This window comes from Phyllobates terribilis, unplaced genomic scaffold, assembly GCF_046119375.1.
Source record: "Phyllobates terribilis strain yellow unplaced genomic scaffold, ASM4611937v1 Scaffold_7__3_contigs__length_470593459, whole genome shotgun sequence".
In the NCBI taxonomy this organism is placed as follows: domain Eukaryota; kingdom Metazoa; phylum Chordata; class Amphibia; order Anura; family Dendrobatidae; genus Phyllobates; species Phyllobates terribilis.
This window is the reverse complement of record NW_027362767.1, coordinates 379,658,670-379,686,659: the sequence shown is the minus strand read 5'-3', so window position 1 is coordinate 379,686,659 and position 27,990 is coordinate 379,658,670. Positions and strand designations below refer to the sequence as shown.

The 27,990-nt window shown below is 42.3% G+C and overlaps 1 protein-coding gene across 4 annotated transcripts in view; it reads right to left on the bottom strand.

Moving 5' to 3' along the window:
- DMPK (DM1 protein kinase) overlaps positions 1-26,614 on the bottom strand; it is a 40,908-nt gene extending 14,294 nt beyond the window's left edge. For 3 of the 4 annotated variants that reach the window (XM_073641420.1, XM_073641421.1, XM_073641422.1), the window contains exons 1-5: positions 26,060-26,614; positions 13,184-13,275; positions 1,543-1,626; positions 1,335-1,430; positions 17-165 (exon numbers count right to left, since the gene is read on the bottom strand). In XM_073641420.1, coding sequence (XP_073497521.1) covers positions 17-165; positions 1,335-1,430; positions 1,543-1,626; positions 13,184-13,275; positions 26,060-26,192 — 554 coding nt within the window. In that variant the 5' untranslated portion in view covers positions 26,193-26,614. Of the gene's footprint in view, positions 1-16; positions 166-1,334; positions 1,431-1,514; positions 1,627-13,183; positions 13,276-26,059 lie in introns of those variants that run through there. The other variant, XM_073641423.1, reaches the window with a different exon arrangement.
- Between the last annotated feature and the right edge of the window lie 1,376 nt (positions 26,615-27,990).

Here is a 27,990-nt window from a genome sequence, read left to right as displayed (position 1 = left end):
TTTAAATATCTCTCACCTGTGTATGTAGCCCAGAGAGTGGACAGAATTTACAGCCGTGACCATCTCAGCCAGGTAGAAGACTGCCATGTGTGGAGGAAAACCATCTGAGAACTTACTGAGTAGGGAGAGAAGGTCACCTCCCACATAATAATCCATCACAAGGTACTGGGAAAAGAATAATAAGTCATATGTCGTCCAAAACCATAAAGCGAAGTAACAAAGAAGGTCATGTCTTCTTCATCCTGTTGTACTCAAGGCGACCAGAAAGCTGTGATGTAGGGGTGCTCTTCTGAAGAGTCCGGCAGCATTTCAGATAAAAAATAAATTGAAAAGCCAGTCGGGGACAATGTGTCTCAGTTGACTAGTCCGTGGAGGTTTCGCTCCTCTCCGATCCCATAGTATCACAGGTCTGTCCCTATATACACACAGAGAGAATCCTGTCAATCTAGGGATGAGGGGCAGGGAGAAGTTGCCAGGGACCTGCCTTGGACTAGTCATCTGAGATGCAAAGTCCCCGGCCGGCTATTCAAAATATTTTAATTCTAAACCCCGTAGGGTTTCAAAGTAAAACATACAGAGCAGCAATAGAGCAGACAGTGTCTGATTCATGTTGGCCATGGTTCTGGCAACGTGAATCAGATGAAAGGCTATCTTTAATTCCCTACCGATATGGTATCTGAGTAGGTTAAAGGGGGTCACTGTTCTGGTTCTAAGGCCCTGATTCATCAAGTATGGTGTTGTGTCCAGTCTTGATGAAGGGTGCACTGGATTAAATTGCGCCAAAGTCATTAGGAGGTGTGCGCCTCTTAATTAATTTGCCGCATCTTTCAGCTGCTGTGCACAACCGCAAGAAATGTCATTATTTACTCCACTATTTATGTTATTTTGTGGTGTAAATTATGATGTTTTTGTTGACTTAGATTATATATTTTAAACCGTTTTACGCTAAAATTCTGGCAATTTATTTTGAAGAATCAGCCCTTAAGTCGTAAACTCTAATTCACTGAACCTTCTTCTATTGCTTTTGCAACCAAAAAGCACTGTAGATCTCAGCTTCCAAGACCCGTATAAATAATATATGGTCCAAGGTAATGGTAGAAATGGAATCAACTTCCATCAAGCCTGAAATTTCAGGTTTTGGTGAAGCCATGGTGATGTTTACCTAAATGGGACTAAGTTGTAATACCAAACACAACCCATAGACACTCTTTTTGGAAAACAGTTTTTCTAATTTCAAGCAAAACGTTTAAGTTGTTTGCACTCTTTTAAGGAACTTTGTTCAGTACTATTACCCTAGTGTAGTGTACTTGTGTAGTATGAATAAAAAAACCTACAAGATAATTATCATCCTGGAAGGCAAAGTGCAACTGTGTTATCCATCTCTTGTCTCCATTCACCAGAACTTCTCGCTCTTCTCTAAAGCAGGCAACCTAGAGAAACAAAATGAAGATGAACATGTAGCTTCTTTACTCTCTATCCTTGGCCTATACTCTTCCCCACTAGTCCCCACACACCATCCCTCCATATGTCCTCTCCTCTCACATCTGATCTTTTCAGAAGGTCCCACTTGTTCATTATTTTCAGGGCGTAAACTTGAGCGTTGCTTTTCTTCCGCACAACTGCAACCTAAAAGCAAGAAAGGCAAAACCATCAACAAAATAGGGATGAAGAATATCTTCCAGTAACTTATATTTTTTGTGGAAAAAAATGCTGCAAAGTAAGAATGCTTTAAATGTGCACAGCGCTGGGGAATCTCATCTTCCGCGGCACACCCCCTTAAAGTAAGTTAGACGCTTCTCTGATGGTGTTGCATGATTGGTAAGTATCTGCCTCTATTTCTCAGCATTAATCTTGACCAAATTCCCAACTCCTTTTGCTGAAATTCAGCCCCAAACTTGCATGAAACCTCCACCTGGCTTCACTGTTGCCTGCAGACACTCATTATTGAACTACTCTCCAGCCCTTCGGGGAAAAATCTTCTGTTACAGCCAAATATTTCATATTGCGGCTCATCAGTTCAAAGCACCTGCTGCCATTTTACTGCACCCCAGTTCCTATGTCTTTGTGCACAGTTGAGTTACTTGTCTTTGTTTCCATGCCAAGGGTATGGCTTTTTGGGCTCAATTCTTCTGTGAAGACCAAATCTGGCCAGACTTCTCTACAGAGTAGATGGGTGTCACTGTGTCCCACTGGTTGGTGCCCATTCTGAGCTCATGGCACTGCTGGAGATCTTCACATTTCGAAAGGAAGTAAGCATGTTTTTTTCATCTGCTGCACTAAGTTTCTTTGGCCAACAGCTGTGTCTACGGTCCTCAATGTTGCCCACTGCTTAGAGCTTTTTCTAAAGAGCTCGAACAGCACATCTTTAAACCCCAGTCTGCGTTGAACTCTTTCCCTGGAAGAGACCTTGCTGATGCAGTATAACTACCTTGTGTCTTGTTACTGTGCTCAGTCTTGCCATGGTGTTTGACCTGTGACATAAAGCTACTACAAAGGTGAGGTTTTTGGAAAACAGAGTTTAACTGTTCTCCACCAATTTTAAGCCTCCTACTCAGCTTTTTCTGTTTTAGTTAATGACTGTATTTCAGGCTATATATAAAAATGATGATCATTATCACCTGTTTGGTATAATTGGTTACTCATACATAGGACTGTAATCCTACAAATTCCTTGACTTTTTGCAAGTGTGCCTAGAAGAAATGCTGAAGATTTGAAGGCAAAGTGGTGGCCACACCAAACATTGATTCAATTTAGATTTCTCTTTTGTTAATTTTCTTTGCATTTTGTTAGTTCATAAAAATAAATTGTTATTACTTCTATATTTGAAAGCATTCTTACTTTGCAGAATTTTTTCCTCACGTGCCTGTATAGTGGGTAAAATAAGTATTGAACACATCGATTTTCTAAGTACAAGGTGCTATTAACATGAAATTTTCACCAGATGTTGGTAACAACCCATCCAATCCACACAGGCACAGAAATCAAACCACAAATGTCCATAAATTATGTGTAATAATGAGATATGACACAGGGAAGAAGTATTGGACACATGAAGGATGAGAGGGGCAAAAAGTCAAGGAAAGTCATGACACCAAGTGAAACGTATCAGCAATTAGAAAGCAATCCTGCCATTTAGTAAAAAATAACATCAGCTGGTTCAACTGATGGCCTATAAAAAGGTGTCTCATTACCAAGGTGCCACACAAGAAACATCTCATGATAGGTAAAACCAGTGAGCTGTCTCAAGACCTTCACAACCTTATTGTTGCCAAGCATACTGATCACATTGGTTACAGAAGAATTTCTAAACTACTGAAGATCTCAATGAGCACTGTTGGGACCATAATCTGGAAGTGGAAAGAACATCATTTCACCATAAACCGGCCACGACCAGGTGATCCCCGCAAGATTTCAGACAGAGGAGTGAAAAGAATTATTAGAATAGTTGTCCAAGAGCCAAGGACCACCTGTGGAGAGCTACAGAAAAACCTGGAATCAGCAGGTACAGCTGTTTCAAAGAAAACTATAAGTAATGCACTGAACTTCCATGGCCTGTATGCACGCTCACCACGCAAGACTCCACTGCTGAACCAAAAGCATGTTCAAGCGTGTTTAAAGCTTGCTCGACAACATTTAGACAAGCCTGTAAAATACTGGGAGAATATAGTCTGGTCAGATGAGAACAAAATTGAACTCTTTGGATGCCATAATACACACCATGTTTAACGGTCAAAAGGCACTACATATCATCCCCAAAACACCATGTCAACAGTGAAGTTTGGAGGTGGGAATATCATGATGTGGGGTTGTTTTTCAGTATATGGCACTGGCAAACTTTGTGTAATTGAAGAAAAGATGAATGGACAAATGTACCAAGACATTCTTGATAAAAATCTGCTGCCATCTACCAGGGTAATGACGATGAAACGAAGATGAATATTTCAGCAAGACCGTTATCCCAAACACACAGCCAAGGAAACTCTCAATTGATTTCAGAGAGAGAGAGAGAGAAAATAAAGCTGCTAAAATGGCCCAGCCGATCACCTGACCTGAATCCAATAGAAAATGTATGGAAGGAACTAAAGCTCAGAGTTCGTAGAAGGAGCCCACGGGACCTTCAAGATGTGAAGAGTTTTTGTGTGGAAGAATGGTCCAAAATCACACCTGAGCAATGCCTGCGACTAGTTTCTCCATACAGGAGGCGTCTTGATACTGTCATTACCAACAGTTATCATCACCAGCTGGTGTCTGGTAGGTGGAAATTTTTATTTTTTGGATTGAAGATCAAGCACTAAAAACATTGACTAGGATAACAAGAAGAAAACAAACACATTTGCCAATGATAAAGGTCAATTTGAAAAAAATTTTCACGTCCCTAAGAATAAATATGCAAGTCATTAACTTCTGAACCCTCTATTTAAAAAGTAACCATAAAAGTCAATGTTTTACCCAGTCATCCCAACAAAGTTTTAGCCGTTTGCACAGTTGCCACTAGAGATTAAAATTAAATTCTCATAATCCATAGTTCTAGGTAGAGATGGTACAAATTTGGAAGCTTTAGAAATGTGAAACACCTTAGTGACACCATTACTGGGCCTCATTAATCTTAGCTGCCCATAGAAACCTATCAGAGCTCAGCTTTCATTTTTTGCACTGCTTTGGTAAAATGAAAGCAGAGCTGTGATTGGTTGCATAAGTCTCCTCTAGGTGACTTTACTCTGCTTTGGCTAAACCCCTTAATGCAGTATCACATACACTACCGTTAACCATTTAATCGTCAACAATTTCTGACAGTGGAGTTTTAATAGAACACGTACCAGTGCTCGCTCGCACCGGCTCCCATTAGCTCCCTATGAACAGATCACGAGGCACCAATGGCAGCCGGGGACCTGCACCCATCGCTACCATCTTGGTAAAGCTCGCTCCTAAGAAACTCAGGAGACAAAGATTTTAAATATATATTGCATTATATAGTATGAGCAATGAGACAATCACAGATTCAGTCCCTAAGGGGACTTAAAAATAAGGGTAAAAAAAAAAATATATAAAAAAAATTAAAACAAATATAAGAATTCAAATCATCCCATTTCCCTCATTAAAAACAAAGAAAAAAAAAACATATTTGTCATTGCCATGTTTATAAAAGTTCGGTTTATCAAAATATAAAATTAATTAACCCAATCGGTAAATGTGATATTGAGAAAAATAATCAAATTGTGGATTTTTGGTCACCACTCCTTCCTTAAAACATGCAATAAAAATAAAATAAAAATGATCAAACTGTCATATGTACCCCAAATTGGTATCAATAAAACTGTCAGCTCGCCATGTAAAAAAAAAAAAGTTCTCACACAGCTCCATCGATGGAGAAATTAAAATGGTACGGCTCTCAGAAAATGGTGATACACATCAAAAACAGTTTTTTACAAGCTTCTGATTTTTTTTTCCTGCATTTAAATAAAAAAATCTAATAGAAAAAAAATTAAAACGACGTGGTGGAATTGCAATTTTTTCACAATTTTACTGCACTTGGAATTTATTTTTCCTTATTATATTATATTGAATGTTAAAATGAATGATGTCATTCAAAACTACAACTCACCTGGCAAAAACAAGTCCTCATACAGAAAAATAAATAAGTTATGGCCCTTGGAAAAAGGAAGGAAAAAACAAGGTTTTAAAAGGGGTTGAGAATAGGTTGTGACCATTTCTTTTTGGAAATGGCTTATGATAGACCACGTCCTTGGCGGACTCCACGTAGAAGCTCATTCGTAGATCGTGAGATTAGGTTGACGTAGCCTTTTTGTTCTGAAACAATAGAATTAGTGTACTATATGCTAGGTGTAACCAGGTGATCGGAGTGATGAAAATATCTGTCAAATCATTAGTGACACGTATTGAGAGGTCACAAGAACTGCTAATCGAAAACTAAGTACTTTCAAAGGAGCTGAGCCTCACTCTGCCATTCCTTTTCTACCCTATTGTTTCATCAGCTTGGGAAAATGTGACGGTCTGGGGATCCATGATTGCTCAAGAACAAACTGTCGACACGTCTGGGATGTCATATCCTGTAAGGGCCCGTTCAGAAGAGCATTATTTCGATCCGTGCGCTGTCGATGTGCAGAACAGACTGCACATGGACCAATATGTGACGCTGAGTCACTTCTCAAGTCGTGAGTCAAGAAGTCCGAGGGTACGTCATAACGGAGGGAAGAGACAAAGGCGTAGTCAGGTAATGGTCCGAGGTCAGAATACCAGGAGGATAGTTGATCAGAACAAAGGGGTTAAACAGACGAAGGGTCAGAATGAGGTCCAAGGTCAGGCAACAAAAGATCATCAAGCAAAACACTAGGTACAGAAAAAAACAACCATACTTAGCTGAAGTTAATCAAAGCAGAGGTCTGGGACTAACAGTTCAGCTAAGTAGCGGAACAATCAACCGGGGAAAATGAACACCTGGAGACAGCCCAGCACCCCCCAGTCTCAGAATGTGAAAGCTGTAAATCAAAACACTGACACCTCAGCATGCCCCTGCACCAGAAGGGACACTGAGCTGTCAATCAAAGTACTGACAGCTTCAGCACGCCCCTGCACCAGAAGGGACACTGAGCTGTCAATCAAAGTACTGACAGCTTCAGCACGCCCCTGCACCAGAAGGGACACTGAGCTGTCAATCAAAGTACTGACAGCTTCAGCACGCCCCTGCACCAGAAGGGACACTGAGCTGTCAATCAAAGTACTGACAGCTTCAGCACGCCCCTGCACCAGAAGGGACACTGAGCTGTCAATCAAAGTACTGACAGCTTCAGCACGCCCCTGCACCAGAAGGGACACTGAGCTGTCAATCAAAGTACTGACAGCTTCAGAACGCCCCTGTACCAGATTGGACGGCAGAGCTGTCGGTAACTGCCCAGTAGAGGGGACTACTAAAATTGAGGAATTTAGATTATATAATGGGCCATTGTTTAGCAGATTTTGCCACCTGGTACAATGTTGTATTTAAGGTGATTCCTTAGCAATATAAACCATTACAAGTGTTTCCCTTAAAAACATGAAGAAAGGGTCTTTAGCTTTTTCTTGCAGCTAACTCTTTCCAACTTTACTAACTCGTATCACTATGTCCTATTGTATCATAAGTATTTAATGTGTAAAGCATGACTGTCTTTATATAATTTTATTGCTTACTGAAAATAAATTTTGACATCATGGCAGAAAATAAATTAACAAATAAAATGTGACATTTTTGGAGCCAACAAGCAGCGCTGGCAAAGTCACTGTAATGCTTGGTATGCTGCATTTCCGAGATATTTACTGCACCCTCAAAAGGACCGCTTCCTCCGGGAGTGGATGGAGCTTATTCTCCACAAATATGTAACGAATAAGCCAAGGTTATTCCCAAGACAGCGAGTTATACCCTATCCATAGGGTAGAGGATAAGTTACTGATGCTGGGAGTCTTACTGCTCAGAACAGGACTTTAGGCCCTGCAGAGCCCAGTCTTGAATGGAACAGAGGTGCACAGAGCCGAGTAAAGCGCTCCGCTATTTCCGCCAGTATCATAGAGAATAAATAGAGAAGAGGTCAAGCAGGTTCACCTCTCCTTTGTTGAAGATGAGGATCTTCCGGGCACGGTTCCTGACTCCCTTAGCCCTGTTCTTGAAAACATTGGGAGTCTTTAAGATGTTGAGAAGAAAACTAGACACATTAGACAATCCAAATCCAACAATTTTGGCATGGTCGTCTGATGTTAGCATGATCACCAGAGGATCAGATTGACATTTGGATTTCAATATGCCAAATATTTCCTAACAGTGGAAGATAACCCCTTGTGACTCGCCCAGGGGGGATATGGGGGAAACTCGGTACCCAGGCCGTTACCTTCTATGGGATGTCACGGCAGTCGGCTCCCGGGCCTGTACCCTGGGGTCACTCTTTAAAAGGGGTTGTTGCTTGAAGGGATGAATAACAGTTTTGTCTCGTGACGCCACCTGTGGTTCCTGGTAATGGGTACCAGCGCTGCTGCAGACCTCCGGGGGTGATGGGATGGCAGCTGGGATGTTTCTGCTCCCCACAGGCGGAGCGGGCCCCCGGGGCAGGGTTGATGGAAGGGATACAGGTGAGAGGTGGCCCAGCCAGGCCAGGGGAGAATAACAGACACGCACACAGGGGGTTCGCTTCAGTACCTTTACTGGTGTAGACGGCAGGTACGGTACAGGGTACTTGGTAGGAAGAGTGCACTTCTGGACTCTCCCCAGTGAGTGGGTATAAGGCCTTCTGGTCTGTTTCTTCCTCTCTCTCTCTGAAGCTCCTGACCCGCCTGGAACTAGGCCTAGCTTCTGTACTCTTTCACTCTTTTCACCTGTATGCTTGGTGGTAAGAACTTTTCTCTGGCTACCACTATCCCTGGACGCTGGGGCCTTCGTGGTTCCTAGTTCTTTAGATGCTTGTAGCTTCAGGTTGACCAGGGGTCTGGAATCCTCCTAATATACCGGTTATTCCTCCTGGGCGTAGAGGACCCTGTAGGCGTGGACCCGGTGTCCGGCTTGTGTTCTGGAGTGAGCTTAAGATGCTCCTGTGCCCCCTTAACTCCTCTCTCCTCTCCTTGCCTCCGGCCACGCTCTAGGCCCTCAGGCTTCAGCACGTGCTTTAGGCCTTGACTTGCCCTCAGCACAGCAGCTAACAGGTGCTGCTTCTTCACTGATCTCTAGTGCCAGCACAATCTGCCTACCTAACTCCACCCTCCTGTATATATATTCCTAACAGGCTCCCTCTGGTGGTATGAGGTGGGAGGGTGGAGGTTTCTGTTATGTAATGAGGGCCTCTTGTGGAGAAGTCCGTCCATGCACCCTTTTGGGTCCTGTGGTACCTGTAATAGCAGGGTGCCACACTTGACAGTCAACAAAGGTCCTTTTAAATGTTCTGATAATTGTCAAACCGGCTGCCATAGAATCGCTATTATCAATCGGCCCGTGTAAGGGCTCGTGCAGACAATTGTATCTTTGGTCTCAGTGTGATCTGACAAAACATCGGATCTCACTCGGACCAATGTTATTCGATGGGGTTGTGCAGATGAGCGATTTTTTTCCTCGAACCGAATCTGTCTGAAGAAAAAAAATCTCAGCATCTGTAAATCACATTGCACTCGGCCATGCAAGTCTATGAGTCCATCAAAAAATCAGACCGCACTGACATCTGTGTGCAGTGCGATTTTCACGAACTAACACAATGGAGAAGATGGAGAATTTTTTTTTACATCTTCTCCACGTCCGAGAAAATCTGATCACACGGTTGTGACGGTAGCAGCAGAGACACATCGCCAGAATGGGCCGTGAGTCCGGTTATTTGTTTCAACTGGTATCAGAAATGTCATTGGTGTTAGGATTTGTCTATTCTACGAGACTATTAATACGAGCAGCAAATCTGCAGCGTGTGAATATAACATTCAGTGTATGGACCCTAGAGGGCTTGCTCCATAACAAGCAGGAATGGGTTTTGTTTTTCTCGGTTTCTTACATTATGCATGCTGACTAATATTGTCTCATTTGTGCCGTAGCATATAAAATGAGATAAAGACTATTTAAGCGACTGCCTTGTAAAGACTTGTCTTACTATGTCTGACTTCATCAGGAGATCACTATCACATGGATTGTCATGTACTGTTTTGCTTCCTGAATTAAATGGAAATCATGCAATTAAAAAAAAATCACATCATACGCTAAATTTTGGCAAAAGGATATCAGCAAAATTTGCATAAAAAAAAACGCAGCAAAAACGCAACATGTGAACATAGCCTAAGTGGCAGGGACATCTTCAGCAGCATCTGAGGTAGCCGGATTGCCAGCTTCAGAGCAGCACCTGCAAGCTCTATAGCAAACAGCTGGTAAGCGCAAGATCCTTGCTTAGGAAACCTTCCACCTCTGTGGCAAAGAAGCGTGCACTTACACTATACAATTAAAAATCCCTCCATTCTTTAGGATTTTTACTAAGATGTAAGTTTCAAAGTTATTTCCTTTTTTACAAGCACTTTGAAATCTTTCCAATTTAATAAGCTGAGACAACCCCAACATGTATTTTCTTTTTCTAAAATAAATTTTGGCAGTTCGGTTTTATCATAAATTTTGCGCTGTCTGCCCTCTACAGCTTCTCAGATGCGCAGGCTATTGCTGGTTGCAGAATGAGTTAACTGAGAATCCATCAGTGAGCTTCTTCTGGCAGGATAGTTTATAACTATTGCCAGGAGATTTATGACCACATGAACCCTGTTGTCCTATATCAACTCATAAGAAAAAGATAAGACGGATTCTCAGTAACTCATTCTGCAGCCAGCAATAGACACCGCAACACAGAGGCTACAGAAGGCAACCATGCAAAAATGTTAAGGAAATCCAATTGCAAACAGGCCCAAAATACATGATTTTAACTTAAAAAAAAATAATTTCCTTCGAATATGTCTGTATTCTTAAAAACGTCTTGGCATGATCAGTAAGCACTTCTGTCGGATCTTGCCTGCATTTCCAGAAAATTAATTTTGCTCAGTTCTGAACAGAAATACTGCCAAATCACTGAGAGCCAAATCAAAGTCAGTTCAATTGCTAGATTTTCTCTAATCATTTAGATCTCGGGACGTAAGTTGGTGGCAGAGGAGGCTGGCATCAGCTTACACTGGAAACACATGCATGCTCAGCTGAACCGAGTGTGCATGTCTATGGAGGGCCAGCAGATATCACTGTTGGCTGAATGAGCTTCCAGCAGACAGTTATCTAAGTTTTTGGTCTTTCATGTACAAGAAATCGAAATTGTCTTAATTTTTCATGTGTATAAAACTGAACAACTAATCTGATCCTGGTCAAAAGGTACTGTAACAAACACATACAGACTGCAGGCACTTCTGACAGGCGGGAAGATTCCTATGAGTTTGTTAGAAAATTTAGCCCAAATTGTTGGGATTGTACAACTGTTATGGTCACTTTAATTTTTTTTTTAAAATAAATCAATAATACACAAGAAAACAAGCAACTTTGTAATATATCTTATCAGAAAAATCCGCTTCATTCTCTCTCAATTCATAGGTAAAATCTGTATTCAGTGAAGACAGTTATCCCCATTACTGAGATAGGAGATGACAGTTGGTGCTTTTAAGATTCTATGGAGAGGGAGGAGCTAGAGGCCGACAGATATTTTGCTACAAGTTACAGTTCTCCATAGAACTTTATGAGCACCAACTGTCATCTCAGTAATGGCAAAGTTTGTATTCACTGAAGACACCTTTTTTTCCCCATGAATTGAGAATTTTGAGAATGAATGCTCAATCCTGGAGGAGAAAGGAGCAGATTTTTCTGGTAAGATATATTCCAATGTTTCCTATTTTCATGTTTATTATTGATTGATTAAAAATTAAAACAAAGGTTCATTTTACTCTCCTCCTTCATGATGGCCATGGACATTAGATATTCCTCCTGCCTCATCCTCAGTGGGAAAAGCTTCTTCCAGACACTTATGTTCCTTGGGAATACATTTTGCTATTCTGCACGCCTGATCCTTCCCCCGTCTAATATCTGTCATCGGTGATAGGACAACTCCATACACATTAGATGGTCGACCGACCCGGCCAAAATATTCATGTCCGGACAAAGTTTATCTAATGTGTATGGGCGGATGAGAAAGAAAGAAAGCAATAACTCACCTTGTGATAACAGATGACAAAACAGAATTATAAGAATTCAGACAGACCTCTGTTTACTGCAGTGATCGCTGTTCACAAGGACATCGTGAGTCAGTGCCGAGCGGCGGGAACATTCCTTCTCCTTTACCAAATCCCATATGTCAGGCCTACATGGTAATTATTATTACTCACACATTGCTGTTATTCGCAGTCATTCATAGCATCAAGTTACCGCCTTTATCATAGCCCAGAGCTGCATTCACAATTCTGCAAGATTCTAAAATCTTTTATCTGCTCACAGGTGTTATTGGAAAATGATGTAGGAAAAAAAAAAACAGCCCCACTGGATTATAGGAACTCAGCTAATGTGTGGCAGTTATCCCTGACAGCAAGCTTGCTGACTGTTTCCATTGATAACCCGCTAAATTGTGAATGGTACTCACCTTTCCCGGGTCCAAAGGACACAATTGCTGCTTCAGTTTTCGTGTTTTAGAAGGCGCTGTTACGTCACGACTACAGCATGCATCACCGCTGCAGCCAATCACCGAGTTCGGTGGCGCTGCTGATATAGGCGGCAGGAGCCGTTAAGCTCAGTGATTGGCTGCTATGTCGACAGACTGGAACAATGGGAGGAAAGCTGACACTGGAAGAGGAGATTGGGAGTACCAGCTGGCATTGTTACTTTACATGATGGTAAAGTTTTAGTGTAGATTTTTTAAAAAGTGGAAAACCCCTTTAATTACAAAGCTAAATGTATAAGGAAGCTTTTACAGTGGAGCTGTTAAATCATTGATGGTCACCCATGTTACTACACATACAAACAAGCCTTATAATAAGACGGACCTGGGCAATCAGTGATTATGGTCCATGCCTCACAAAACTATCCTGACATCCTAGAGAAAAAACTCCATTCTTTTCCATGTTCGTGACCGGGACCCCCCACTATAGGCAAGTATCCCTCTTTCACTCTTGTTCATCCTCCACCAAACTTTATAGCAGGCACAATACAGTCAGGTGGGTAACGTGCTCCTGACAGTCACCAAACCCAGAGACGTGTGATCCGTCACTGCACAGAACACATTTCCTCCAGAGTCCAGTGGTGGAGACTTTACACCACTCTATCCGACGCTCACCATTGTGCTTGGTGATGTAAGGCTGCATCACCATAACTTGAAATGCCCCCAGTTATGCAGTGATAGGGGGTCAGAAATCAGCATGAAATCTCTCTTGATATCTGTGGTGGTCCTACTATAGTCGCCCAGCTTTCTGACAAACATAACTAGGAAACCTCCCTAAACAGAATTTTTAATCTGAATTGATCAGATTTACTATAGAACACATAAATCTCAATTCAAAACTGGAATTAAATAAGAGCAAAAACTTGTCCCTTTTGTCCCTGGTCCCCTTTCAAGCGACGTCTACAGTGGTTTTTGAAGAACATTCTTTACATGCCAGCGTTAAACATTAGACACGGATTAGTCATTATACACAGACCTACTTGTATATGAAGTGCAGCTCTTACCTCACTGAACGCTCCCCTTCCAATCACTTTAATGATGTCAAAGTCACTTCTCTTCATCCTCTGCTCCCGGATGTTCTGGACTAATGGCTCGGCTACCAAACAAGAAAAGTGCACATTATATGGCTTATAAGGCTCAGCATCTCCCACATAGGGTATCACCACGATGAAACAGATGGAGATAACATTTACTATACAGTATATCTGTGGCCACCAAAAACAATGCGGTCTGATAACAAAGGTCAAGGAAACATTCTGTAAGGCTACGTATTTCTTAAAAAAAAAAAAAAAAAAATCGGTTCCCATAGGGATCAACCATCCGGCATCCAATTTTGATGGACACATTGCAATTCTTTAACTTAGAAAACTATATTTAGTCTTATGAAAAAGGAGCAAATCAGCTCACCTGTCCGGGTTAATGGCAAAATACTGCAGTAATAGCAACAGTCCAAACGATATCCAGCACTCACATCTTCTTAAAATACTTGCTTTATTGATCCAGTAGTATAAAAGGCCCAAAAAATGGTTGAACACAACAGCACAAAAATTAAAAAGGCAGAAAAGAAATATCCGCTGTGCACCCAGGCAACATGTTTCAGACCTACATGCTCCTTTGTCAAGCACAGACTTTATCAGGCCTGACAAAGGAGCATGTAGGTCTGAAACATGTTGCCTGGGAGCGCAGCGGATATTTCTTTTCTGCCTTTTTTAACATTTGTGTTGTTGTGTTCAACCATTTTTTGGGCCTTTTATATTACTAAATCAATAAAGCTATTCTTTTAAGAAGATGTGAGTGCCGGCTATTGTTTGAACTGTTTTATTTAGTCTTGTAAATGTTAATAACTGCTGGTGTATAAAAACGGATGATAGTACGGATGAAAAATCTGACTATTTCTTGTATGCACATGTGAACTTAGCCTTATGGTATAAAAAAAATCGTTCCGTTTTGTCCAAAAATGTGGAGCAATTTTTTTCTCACTTGTCATCCGTGTGCTGTCTATATACAATCTGTTTTTTTTTACCTAGCAGCTATTAAAAATGTACAGGAGCATTTACAGTGTCCTATGTTACAGAATTGCAATGTATCCATATAAATCGGATACTACAGTCATGGCCAAAAGTATTGAGAATGAGACAAATAGTAATTTTTCCAAAGTTTACTGCTTCATTTTTTGTAATGGCAATTTGCATATACTCCTGAATGTCAAAGAGTGATCAGCTTAACAGCAATTACTGTACTTGCAAAGTCAATATTTGCCCAGAAAATGAACTTTAACCCCCAAAACACATTTCAACATCATTGCAGTCCTGCCTTAAAAGGAGCAGCTAACATCGTTTTAGTGATTGATCCATTAACACAGGTGTGGGTGTTGATGAGGACAGGGCTGGCGATCAATCAGTCATGATTAAGTAAGAATGACATCACTGGACACTTTAAAAGGAGTCTGGTTCTTGGTATCATTGTTTCTCTTCAGTTAACCATGGTTATCTCTAAAGAAACACGTGCAGCCATCATTGCACTGCACAAAAATGGCCTAACAGGGAAGAGTATCGCAGCTACAAAGATTGCACCTCAGTCAACAATCTATAGCATCATCAAGAACTTCAAGGAGAGAGCTTCCATTGTTGTCAAAAAGGCTCCAGGGCGCCCAAGAAAGACCAGCAAGCGCCAGGACCGTATCTTAAAACTGTTTCAGCTGCGGGATGGGACTACCAGCAGTGCTGAGCTTGCTCAGGAATGGCAGCAGGCTGGTGTGAGTGCTTCTGCACGCACTGTGAGGCGGAGACTCTTTGAGCAAGGGCTGGTTTCAAGGAGGGCAGCAAAGAAGCCACTTCTCTCCAAAAAAAAACATCAGGGACCGACTGATATTCTGCAAAAGGTACAGAGAGTGGACTGCTGAGGACTGGGGCAAAGTCATTTTCTCTGATGAATCCCCTTTTCGATTGTTTGGGACATCTGGAAAACAGCTTATTCAGAGAAGAAGAGGTGAGCGCTACCACCAGTCTTGTCTCATGCCAACTGTAAAGCATCCTGAAACCATTCATGTGTGGGGTTGCTTCTCAGCCAAGGGAATCGGCTCACTCACAGTCTTGCCTAAAAACACAGCCATGAATAAAGAATGGTACCAGAATGTCCTCCAAGAGCAACTTCTCCCAACCGTCCAAGAGCAGTTTGGCGCCCAAAAATGCCTTTTCCAGCATGATGGAGCACCTTGCCATAAAGCGAAGGTGATAACTAAATGGCTCATGGAACAAAACATAGAGATTTTGGGTCCATGGCCTGGAAACTCCCCAGATCTTAATCCCATTGAGAACTTGTGGTCAATCATCAAGAGACTGGTGGACAAACAAAAAACAACAAATTCTGGCAAAATGCAAGCATTGATTATGCAAGAATGGACTGCTATCAGTCAGGATTTGGTCCAAAAGTTGATTGAGAGCATGCCAGGGAGAATTACAGAGGTCTTGAAGAAGAAGGGGCAACACTGCAAATATTGACTTGCTGCATTAACTCATTCTAACTGTCAATATAACCTATTGGTACTCATAATATGATTGCAATTATATTTCTGTATGTGATATAAACATCAGACAAACACTAATAAAAACCAGAGGCCAGCAGATCAAGTGAAAATATAATTTTGGTGTCATTCTCTAAACTTTTGGCCATGACTGTATACTGTGGCTCCATATGGCATTTGACTTTTTTCTTGCACCCATAGACTTGAATGGGTGAGTCTCATCCGATTTACGGAATAAACGAGTGCGTGCTGACATTTTTTTCACACACAGATTCAGTTAGTGAAAAGAAACGTTCATCTGCACTGCCCTATTGGATAACATTGGTCCGAGTGCGGTACATTTTTTACACGGACAGCATTCGGACTAAAAATACGTTCATGTGAACAAGCCCTTATGGTAAGAGGAACATTCAATTGCTCCACCAGGACCATAAAATCTTCTAATCAGTCAGGCTTGTAGGCTGTGGAAAGTGTTAGCCATGTGCGTTTCAGAACCAATGTTTCAATTGTTTGATCCAAAAATCAGTCATAAATGAAAAATACATCTGGACAGAGGGAAGAATCAGAAGAGAAAATACTTCCAACTTCATTCATAGCAATTCCCTTCACATATTGAATTCCAGTTGATGGTGCCTTATCCATTATGGTGACTAGCCCAGGGGGATGGGGATGACTCGGTACCCGGGCCTTTAGGGATGTCGCGGTGGTCGGCTCCCGGGCCCGTACCCTGGGCCTCTCCTTTAAAAGGGTTGGTGTTTTTGGTTAAGTTTATAAAAGAGTTCGTGATGCCACCTGTGGCTTCTGGTGATGATCACCAGCGCTGCGCAGTCCACTGAGGCTGGTGGTAAGGCAGCTGGATGGTATAGCTCCCCACAGGCTAGGCCTCAGGGCAGTGTATGAACGGGGGGAAGCAGGACGAAGAGACCCCGCCGGGTCAGAGCAAGAACAGGGACAGACACGATAGTCACTTCTGTACCTTTTACTGATGGAAATTCAGGCACTCCCCGGAGCACTGTAGGGTGAAGGGTGTATGTCCGGATCCTCCCCAATGAGCGGGTTTTGGACCTCCTGCTTCTTGACTCTGCGTAGTAAGTTTCTGACCTGCCTGGAGCTAGGACTAACTTTGTCTCGGTCCTGCGCTGGCTGACCTTATGGTAGGGCCTTCTGTTGGATTACACGCTCCCGACTTACGGGGCCTATGTGTCTCCTGGCTCTGGTACGTATCAGCACTTTAGCGATCCTGGGACTTGTAGTTCTCCAGGGATTCCGGTTTATCTTACTGGGTCATGGAGATCCCGGTAAGCTTCGGACCCGGTGTCCGGTAACTGCTTCTTCGGGGTGAGCTAGTTAAGCTCCTCTGCCCCCTATGAAGTAACTCTCTCTACTCGCCTTCAGCCTACTCGGGCCCTCTCTAGGCTACTCACACTAACGGCAGCTTGCCGCGCTTCACCGATCTCATGGCGCCAGCACACCTGAAGCTCACCTCTCTGAGCTACACGGAGTCTTGATCTGGATAAGCTCCACTGAAGGCTAGCAATTGCAGGAGCTAGAACAGGCTTTTGTCCTCTGAGGTAACTCTTCTCAGACTGCACTGGACTCACTGCTAAACCAGACTGTACTCCAACTTAGACTCTCACTTAGACTGACTGCTGCCTGGCTCCACCTTCCCTTTTATATCTCCCTAACGGGCTCCCTCTGGTGGTCTGAGGTGGAAGGTGGAGATGTGTGAATGGTTATGGGGGCCTCTTGTGGAGGAATCCTTCAATACACCCTTCTAGGATCTGTGATATCAAGCACAGCTGGGCTTCACAATGGTAAATGTGATCTAGTGAGCCTATAGGGTGCATTTTGCACTGTCCATTCATTTAGCCAATGTAAACAGGTTGCCAATCAACCAACGAATGAGCAAAATGTTCATTCGTCGGGTGAAACGATTTTTAAGCTTAAAAATCATTGTTCTTGGCAGCACAACGTCCAGCAGAAACGCGCGTCGGGGTGGGTATGCGGTCACGCAGGCATCCTACTACCTTTCCTCTAGCCCAGTGTTTCCCAAACTCCAGTCCTCACAGCCCCCAACAGGTCATGTTTTCAGGATTTCCAGTGTGAATGTACAATTTTCATAGTCATGAAAATACAGAAAAATCTTTAAATGAGAAGGTGTGTCCAAACTTTTGGTCTGTACTGTGTATATTCTTCTGCTGTTCATCTTATATTGTCTCCATATTTACCACGTTTGCACTGACATGATATGGACAGTGATTCAGGCCATATGGGTTGTGCAATATTTAACTATAAGCGACATGGTTTCTATTTACATTAATACTGTGTTTGCATTATCATTATGTGCTGATATTACTAGTTGATCCCAGCACGTTCGCCCATGCTTTACATGCATGTATTGTTTTTCCTTCCCTTCCCTCCTTGTATCTGATCTTCTTGAATAAAGATGTTGTATTAACTTTTTGACATTGGAATGTTTGATCCTTTCTTTTCTTTGTTTTTTTATGTATTGCATTAGCGATTTTTCCCGCTTCTATCTAGTCCTGAATGGTGCATATTATAACTAGCAATTTTTTGTAAATTAGGTATTGATAAGTATTATGCATTAAAATTCCCATGTATGTATTAACTACTGTATGTAGCCGATAGGCGACCATGAACTGCCACGGATCGGCCAGTGTAATGAGCCCTTACAACATTATTTTAGCTATGGATTCTCGTAGACAATGGATGTAGTGTAGTACCAAATAGATAAGGAATAATATGTTTAGGCTTATGAGAGGTAGATAAAAAAATAGTTTAAGCTGGCTATACACTCTCAATAGTTTTTGGCCGAAGGTGCATTTCACCGACAGTTATTACTTCTGCTCACCCCCATACAGTTCAGCTGAGAGTGCATGTGATTTCAATGGGGAGAGGGAAGTAAGCCGCTCTGGCAGTGGCTTTACCTCCACTAAGACCAAGAGGATCGGGCATTGAAATTTGACATAATTGATCCTACTTTCCCGCGAGACCATGTGTTAAGGGAAAATCAGGAAGCCTCCATACACATAAGATAGTCGCCCAGTCACGCCAAAATCAGCAAGTTTAGCGGACGTTGCTCTAATGTAACCTTATAAAACGCATCGGAAAATCAAAGAAAATATGAAGAAAAAAGAATTAGGAGTCATTTCACCAAGCCACGCATTTCTCATCGCTGCATGGAGAAGAAGCTGAGATGCAATAGGTACCATGCTTTGTTACTATGGTATAACATAAAAGTATTTTATTTATTTCTTTTACTCACTTATTATTAATTATTATTATTATTATCATCTGTATTTTTATATAGCACCAACATATTCCGCAGCTCTTTACATCCATTATCATCACTGTCCTTATTTGGACTCACAATCTAAATTCCCTATCAGTATGTCTTTGGAGCGTGGGAGGAAACCGGAGAACCCGGAGGAAACCCACGCAAACACGGGGAGAACATATAAACTCCTTGCAGATGTTGTCCTTGGTGGGATTTGAACCCAGGACCCCAGCGCTGCAGTGCTAACCACTGACCCACCGTGCTGCCCCTATATATGGCGCCATCAATTCCCAGGGTTTTACAGACATTATCACTGTCCCCATTGGGACTCACAATGTAATTTCCCTATCAGTATGTCTTTGGAGTGTTGGAGGAAACCGGAGAACCTGGAGGAAACCCACACAAACATATACACCGTGTGCAGAATTATTAGGCAAATGAGTATTTTGATCACATGATACTTTTTCTACATGTTGTCCTACTCCAAGCTGCATAGGCTTGAGAGCCAACTACCAATTAAGTAAATCTGGTGATGTGCATCTCTGTAATGAGGAGGGGTGTTGACTAATGACATCAACACCCTATATAAGGTGTGCTTAATTATTAGGCAACTTCCTTTCCTTTGGCAAAATGGGTCAGAAGAGAGATTTGACGGGCTCTGAAAAGTCCAAAATTGTGAGATGTCTTGCAGAGGGATGCAGCAGTCTTGAAATTTCCAAAGTTTTGAAGCATGATCACCGAACAATCAAGCGTTTCATGGCAAATCGTCAACAGGATCGCAAGAAGCGTGTTGGCCAAAAAAGGCGCAAAATAACTGCCCATGAATTGAGGAAAATCAAGCGTGAAGCTGCCAAGATGCCATTCGCCACCAGTTTTACCATATTTCAGAGCTGCAACGTTACTGGAGTATCAAAAAGCACAAGGTGTGCGATACTCAGGGACATGGCCAAGGTAAGGAAGGCTGAAAAACGACCACCTTTGAATAAGAAACACAAGATAAAACGTCAAGAATGGGACAAGAAATATCTTAAGACTGATTCTTCAAAGGTTTTATGGACTGATGAAATGAGAGTGACTCTTGATGGGCCAGATGGATGGGCCAGAGGCTGGATCAATAAAGGGCAGAGAGCTCCTCTCCGACTCAGACGCCAGCAAGGTGGAGGTGGGGTACTGGTATGGACTGGTATCATCAAAGATGAACTTGTGGGACCTTTTCGGGTTGAGGATGGAGTGAAGCTCAACTCCCAGACCTACTGCCAGTTTCTGGAAGACAACTTCTTCAAGCAGTGGTACAGGAAGAAGTCGGTATCGTTCAAGAAAAACATGATTTTCATGCAGGACAATGCTCCATCACATGCATCCAACTACTCCACAGCGTGGCTGGCCAGTAAAGGTCTAAAAGAAGAAAAAATAATGACATGGCCCCCTTGTTCACCTGATCTGAACCCCATAGAGAACCTGTGGTCCATCATAAAATGTGAGATCTACAGGGAGGGAAAACAGTACACCTCTCGGAACAGTGTCTGGGAGGCTGTGGTGGCTGCTGCACACAATGTTGATTGAAAACAGATCAAGCAACTGACAGAATCTATGGATGGAAGGCTGCTGAGTGTCATCATAAAGAAAGGTGGCTATATTCATCACTAATTTTTTGGGTTTTTGTTTTTGCATGTCAGAAATGTTTATTTCTAAATTTTGTGCACTGATATTGGTTTACCTGGTGAAAATAAACAAGTGAGATGGGATTATATTTGGTTTTTATTAAGTTGCCTAATAATTCTGCACAGTAATAGTTACCTGCACAAACAGATATCCTCCTAAGATAGCCAAATCTAAAAAAACCACTCCAACTTCCAAAAATATTAAGCTTGGATATTTATGAGTCTTTTGGGTTGATTGAGAACATAGTTGTTGATCAATAATAAAAATAATCCTCTAAAATACAACTTGCCTAATAATTCTGCACACAGTGTAAACTCCTTGTAGATGTTGTCCTTGGTGGGATTTGAACCCAGGACCCGAGCGCAGCAAAGCTGCAGTGCTAACCATGTATATGGTAATATAACCACTGGCTTCTGGCTCTTAGCTATTAATCTCAAACATACTGCCTAAATGTTATGGGAGCAGAACTGGACCAATTAAAATGGTGAGAAGGTGAAGAACACTAGATGGTAAATTGGAAATTAATGAGGAACACTAGATTTAGGACTGGATGCGCTAAAGTGAATGCAGCAGATGAAGTACAAGAAGACACAATCAGGTAGAAGAAGAGAGATAGACGCTGTATCAGAATGCACACAGCCATATTAGGACCCCAGACAAGCTCCAAGTTGCACATAGGCGTGATATATAGACTGTCCTGGACACCTGTATTCTCCTGAATTCATATGTAGTAGAGCTGGACCAAAAGATTTCTGATGCCCTGGTCCGGACCCCATTCGGGTCCTCTGTGGCAACCAGAAGTCTTCACGTCTGCGCTTCTAGCATTTACTAGACCCCGCAACATCATGAAATAGCAGCATAAGGCACACCATGATGCTGTTTGGAGCCTAGTGATAAGGCCTCAATGAAACTAGATGATGTTTCAGGGATTAGTAAGCGTCAGGTGCACCCAGGATGCCGGCCATAGATGTGAAGACTGCCCTCGTCCGGAATGGAGTCCAATCCTCCATGGCAGCCAGAGCAGGGCAGTGTTCACTTCTGCTCCTGGCATCCGGTCTTCACTTCTGCTCCTGGCATCCGGTCTTCACTTCTGCTCCTGGCATCCAGTCTTTATTTCTGCACCTCTGGCATTTACTCGGCCCTGCAACATCATGAAATAGTAGCGACATGCTATGACGTTTCCCGATGCCTTGTGACTAGGCTTCAACGTGACTTTATGATGTTACGGCGCCTTACCCTATTAAGCTTGAGGAGCAACCAGGATGTCGGGCTGAGGATGCTGGCTGCAGAAGTGAAGACTGGCCTGGTTTGGCTCCCACAGACGATTTTTCTGGTTGCCATAACAGGGCAACTCGAATCTTTTTGCTCAACTCAAATATTTAGATACCTAATTCATATGGAATCACGCATTACAAAATTTTGGCATTCTCCATCAGATGGCCTGCTCGTATATAAGCATTGTCATACAGTGGCCCTACAAGGGACAGGGGCTCAGTGTGCGACCATATACTGTAGACCCTGGGCACAGGCCTCAAGAAGGAAGAGTAGACGTTGAGGAATAGACCTAGGTGAAAAACAGGCAATCCACAAATCTCAAAACCACTTTGATTAGGAGTATGTAGAAATATGGGAACCAGGGAGAGAGTAAGAGCAGCCATGGAATTTACAATCCATTTAATTGCTGATTTAGGGATCGGATTACTTTTGCAATAACAACATTCACATATATGGTAGTAACTTCATCAATATCACATAACAGATGTGAGGATATGGGCCGGGGTCATTAGGACTAGTACTCATCATTACCAAGGGGTTACCTTAATCTGGTTTCAAAGGAGAGAAGAACTAACACACAAGGTCTACCTTTATTAAATAAAATTACAGAAAGTCTTCCAGTGCCCGTACATCTTAGATAACAGTTTGCCTATTGCACGATCTGCTGACAGCCATCTCTCCCAACCTTCCTATACACATGCACGCTCAGTCCGGCTGAGAGCACTAAAATATTTCGGTACATGAGAATCTTTATGACTGTGACGTGGAACAAATACAAAACAAAGATTAACGATAAAGCGATGCTGTGCATGGTTGGTTGTTTGGTTGGTTGGTTTACCAGTTGACGCACTAAATGAACCAGTCCTGTACCAAGTATCACAATTATTTAAGCTCATGAGGTGCACTATATTTTGTAGCCCCCCCAGTGTCAAATACACCAATATCAGGAGTCTATTCTGCAGGAAAGAGTATTAATGAGGTAAAGCCGTGAACTGCCCTGTGATAAACTACTATCCGCATGAGCCAGTCAGCATTGGCCTTCATTCTGACATATCAGTTTCACATAAGTGTTATGAGTTTTTCATGGATGGATAATGTACCCATAATAGTCCATGGGACTGTTCACATGTCCATGTTTTTCTGTGGACCAAGTGTCCACAAAAAAAAATGGAGAGAACTCTGATTTTTGTCCGATCGACCATAGATCAAGATCGGATATTCAAGAATATGGGTCCAAGCAAAATTTTGACAGCACATGGATGCCATCCTTGTGCATCCGTTTTTCTTTGACTGTATCTTATGAGAAGCTTGAGAAACATAAATTAATTTTTTTTCTTGCATACTAGAAAATCAGATGGCAAAAACTGACACACTGACCAATCACTGATGGAAATCGGTGCATTTTTATCACGTATGAGAAAAAAAATGGACATTTGAGTAAGGCCTTAGGGTACAAGGTGTGATACTTATTTTGTATAAAGGGAGGTAAAAGGAGAGCAGGCCAAATAGGGAAAGTGATAGATCTGCCTAAAGAGATTGGAAAATTATCTGATTGTCCAGGGTAGTGCATTCCAGAGAGCTGGTGCAGCATGTAAAAAGTCTTCATGAAGTGGGAGATGGATTTTCACAATTTAGAGAATATTAGTCAAAAAATTTAACGTTATGCATAAAAGTGATACGTAAAAGCCCCCAAACACATTAAATAATAGTTATACCAGCATGCTGTCTTCTGCATTTTAAGAGGGGCCTCCCGACTCTCCTCTAATACGATGATGTAGGCCTGATGAGTTTCAGCAACTGTCCCTTTTATTCTTCAAACATTACTGTGTATGCGGGAGTCGGTGAGATAGCCGCTGGCCAAACTATAGTTCGGCTGAAAGCTATCTAATGACTATGGGGGGCAAAAATTGTTATCTAAAGTAGATGGGTAACCAGTGCAGTGACTGGCACAGGGTAAAGGTATTAGTGTAGCAGCTGGAAAGGAAGATGAGCTTGGCTGCTGCATTGGAGAGGGGAGAGTTTAGTAGAGAGAGTAATGTTTTGACACAGTCCGTAGCCGAAGAAGAACATGATCTTGAGAACTTACAATTACAGCCCATTTACAGTCTGATCCTAAAAAGTGTTAAGAGCTCAACCCTGGGGAAAAAATGTAGGTTTGTACTGAGCCCAGAAGACAAGTGCTTAGATTCTGACCACCTGTGAGCCCGAGACCACCCATTCCTAAGCTCACGAATAGTGTTGTGCACACCCAACCGCCTTTCCTCACCCATACTTAGGTGAGTGTTGACAAGTACAACCTGTGAATTAAGTGGTGAATCAGAGGGTAGACAACAACCATCCTAAGGAGCTAATGACAGGTTCAGATAACATGTAGCATTCACAGAGTGTTCATGTTCATACTAGGTGAACGTGGTGTAAGATTTCTAGATGTTGGGGCAGATTAAAGATACTCATAATGGGGATAGGGGATGCAGATACTGATAGGATCGGAGCAAAGGGCAATCAGTGCCACATCCTTGGGGAGCAATGAAGGATCGCTGGGTGTGGGGACAGCGGTATGAGCACTTAGTCCAGGGGGGAGAAGTATAAGACCTCTTCCTTATATGGACTGTGTCAGTCTGTGTTCTTCCAGACTCCACTTATGGTTAATGTAATAGTGTTACCTCCCCGTCTGGGGAATTAACTCTTATAGAGGCAGAGACAGCATGGTCACCTCTATCTGAGCTATAACATTTAGGACAGGATATAGGAACTCCTGATTGTCTTAGAAGGAGATGACTTTACACATTGGGATGCACTTCTGTCGCTGTCACATTGTAGCGAAGAACATGCTGTTTCACATCAGGACAGAAGGATATTAGTTATCTAAGCTGGCAGGTGGAGGTACTCTTGTGCATTCTTTGGCCTCTTGTCATGGTGCAGGGACCAAGTCCCAGGAGGCATTTGGCATGAAGCACTAGAACAACACTCCAAAGTACTGTCTAATTGAGCCACCGTGCAGAACATGTAGACCACCCTCTGTTCTCTTTTCCCCACGGAAGGTGTGCCAGACCGGGAATCCAAAACTTTACTAACAAAGTCAAATATATATATATATATATATATATATATATATATATATATATATATATATATATATATATAGTTAGGAACTTTGATCATGTCAATCCACACAGCAGCCAGACATGTATCTATAATTACAGGGCGTCATGCTGCAGACACGGACACTCCCTGTCTTATGAACCAACCCTTCCAGTCAGACTAGTGTGCGTATAAACACATACAGTATATATAATGTACCATATACATCTCTACAATATTTAACTAGGTTACAGAAAAAGCTTCTACATACAATTTGATTGTAAAAAAAAAAACATAATGGCACATCTACAATCCTTTAATATTTTATTTGGAGGGGAACAAAAAAATGTGAATTATCAAGGAAATCAAACATTTTTTATCATAAATCCCCAATTGGCAAAAGTGACCTTAAACCTTAGAAAGACGATAGTAGATGGTTGACCAAGCAATGGTCGCCTGGTTGTGTTGATACAGATGTGCACATTTTAGCCCGTGTTAGCTGGTATGGTTGCTTAAAGTGGCCATATATCGTCAATCACATTCCTTTATAAAAAGATGGTTGTTCGACTGGTGACTATTGTATGAAAATTTTAGACACCTACTTAAAGATTATTTTGGTTGACATTGCCCATCTGCAGCTATCAGGGCATGCTTGGAGTTGCTGTTTCACAATAGCCAAAGGTTGCGGACCTCTGGCCACCCATAGACATTCACATCCGTGTGACCGTCTATGGGTTGCCCGATTTACCACCCATGGAGTACTTCCTATTCTGGTCCCCAACTTCGGATCAGAACAGGACATGCTCTGAGTCTCATGTATCTCATCCTCGGATCCATCATTTTCACGGATCTGTGACAATCTATGGGTCCGAGTGCTGCCTGATAAAAAAAAATCTGACCGTACTCAGGCATTTGACATGTATGTGTGAATGCACCCTTAGGAAGATCAATTTACTTAGCAACATGTATACAAAGTGGTGCTAGCTATCTCTCTTTTTATTTTAGACAAGGCTTCATGAGAAAACGACAGAAGACACTCACCCCAGAGCAGGAAATCTGTGATGTGGGTCTCGCTGACCAACGGCGATGTGACCAACTCATGACACACACAGAGCATGAGATCCAGCAGAGCATCTAGATTCAGGAGAGCTGGTGGCAGGAGTGTATGCTCCATCCTGGGAGTACTGGTACTCTATGTTCACGGCCACCTGTCCATGTCACATTGGCTGACCGTTCATCTTATGTCCATGAATTCTAAAGCTTGGGGGAAATAATATAGGAAACCATCATCAGCGTGCTGTATGAACTTCTACCCTTGATGATGATGGACTCCTTGTCTTCTTCAGCCTATGTCTAGTGATTTCTTCTCATGGTTACAAGCTATTACTTCTTGCTATAGCGGCAGGCATTGTAGGCGAGTTGTGTAATGGAAGAATGATCTAAGTTCTTACAAGTTCTGCATCAGAATCTTCACACCTCTTGCCCTTTGCTGCTCTTGTGATCTAACAGGTTCTCTCCACCTTATTCCTTTACTTGGCAATCCTCATTCTCTGCTTCTCTCTCCCTATCCTCTAAATTCTGTCCCACCCTTTTTCTCCCTCCTTCCTGTCTCTATCCAACCCCCCTTCTCCACCTCCCTGGTCCCTTTAACTCCTACAAGCTTGAATTACTCACTTCTTTTTCTCCAAGTCCAACTCATTCTCTTCCTCCAGTTCATTCCTGTTGTGCTCAATCAGGTTTTTCCAGTCATTTATCTCAGTCTCCTTTCACTGCTTTGTCCTTCTCCTTACTTTTCATTCCCTTCTTTTCCTCTTCTTGTTTTACCTTATCGCAGCCCCGATGTTACCCTCCTAAACTTCTTGCTTTGGACAATCCATACTTATTGAAAGCATTTCTTGACAATAAGATGATCACAAAGTTATGGGATCTCCAGTGATCATCTGTAATCTGTTTGGAATCCAGTCAAGAAGTGCACCACCAAAGGAGAAATTATGCTCCACAGTCATCATCAATGTCATCGAGACGGCCTCACTTATCACCTATCCAGTGGATACATGATGTCTTCTTTTGACTGCAATTTAACAAATAAGTTGACCGCCTAAAGCAGGACAGGACAGGACAGGTCCTCCAAGAAGGGAGACGATCTTTGCAACTGATCTCCACTCTGGTCCTCAAAAAATGGTTTTCTAAACTGGATAACCCTTTAAAAAGTTTGTCCATCTTCGCTCTCTTCTAAATTGAGAAGTGATGTCCTGTCTACCGTTACCTGCCAGTACCAGTTTGCAATCAGCAGGTATAGTGCACCTGTCCTATTCATTAGGATTAGATTACATTCACACATCTGTGTGAAATCTCCTTGTGCTGTCTGATTGTCAGATACGTGAGACTCAGAGCAGTTCCTATTTTGATCCATTTTTTTTTAAGGATCAGACTCGGCCAAACAAGTCAATTGGGATCTGTGAAACACAAGTTCCAGGTTTGCAAAGATTCCATGTGATCGCTGGTGGTCCCGGCATGGAGACTTTTAGTACTCAGCTTGTTTTCAAGAGACCCTTTTAACAATTAGATGTTATCAAGAGTGGAAAATCCCTTTAATGGTTTGAGTCCATATAGTTCCTGGTATTTAAAAAAAATAATAAAAAAGGAGTTTTCTTTCATTTGGATGGGATCTGCGCTTGGCGAAACTGATCCTCCCAGGAAGGCTGTACAGTATTGCACTTCACCATGGGCTGCCACTGATGTACAAGTTATCACCTATTGTGTTGGAAAGAACCCAGTTCTAAAGATTGGTGGGGGACCGCCACTGATGTACAAGTGATCACCTATTATGTTGGAAAGAACCCAGTTCTGAAGATTGGTGGGGGGCTGCCACTGATCTACAAGTTATCACCTATTGTGTTAGAAAGAGCCCAATTCTGAAGATTGTTGGGGGGCCGCCACTGATCTACAAGTAGTCACCTATTGTGCTAGAA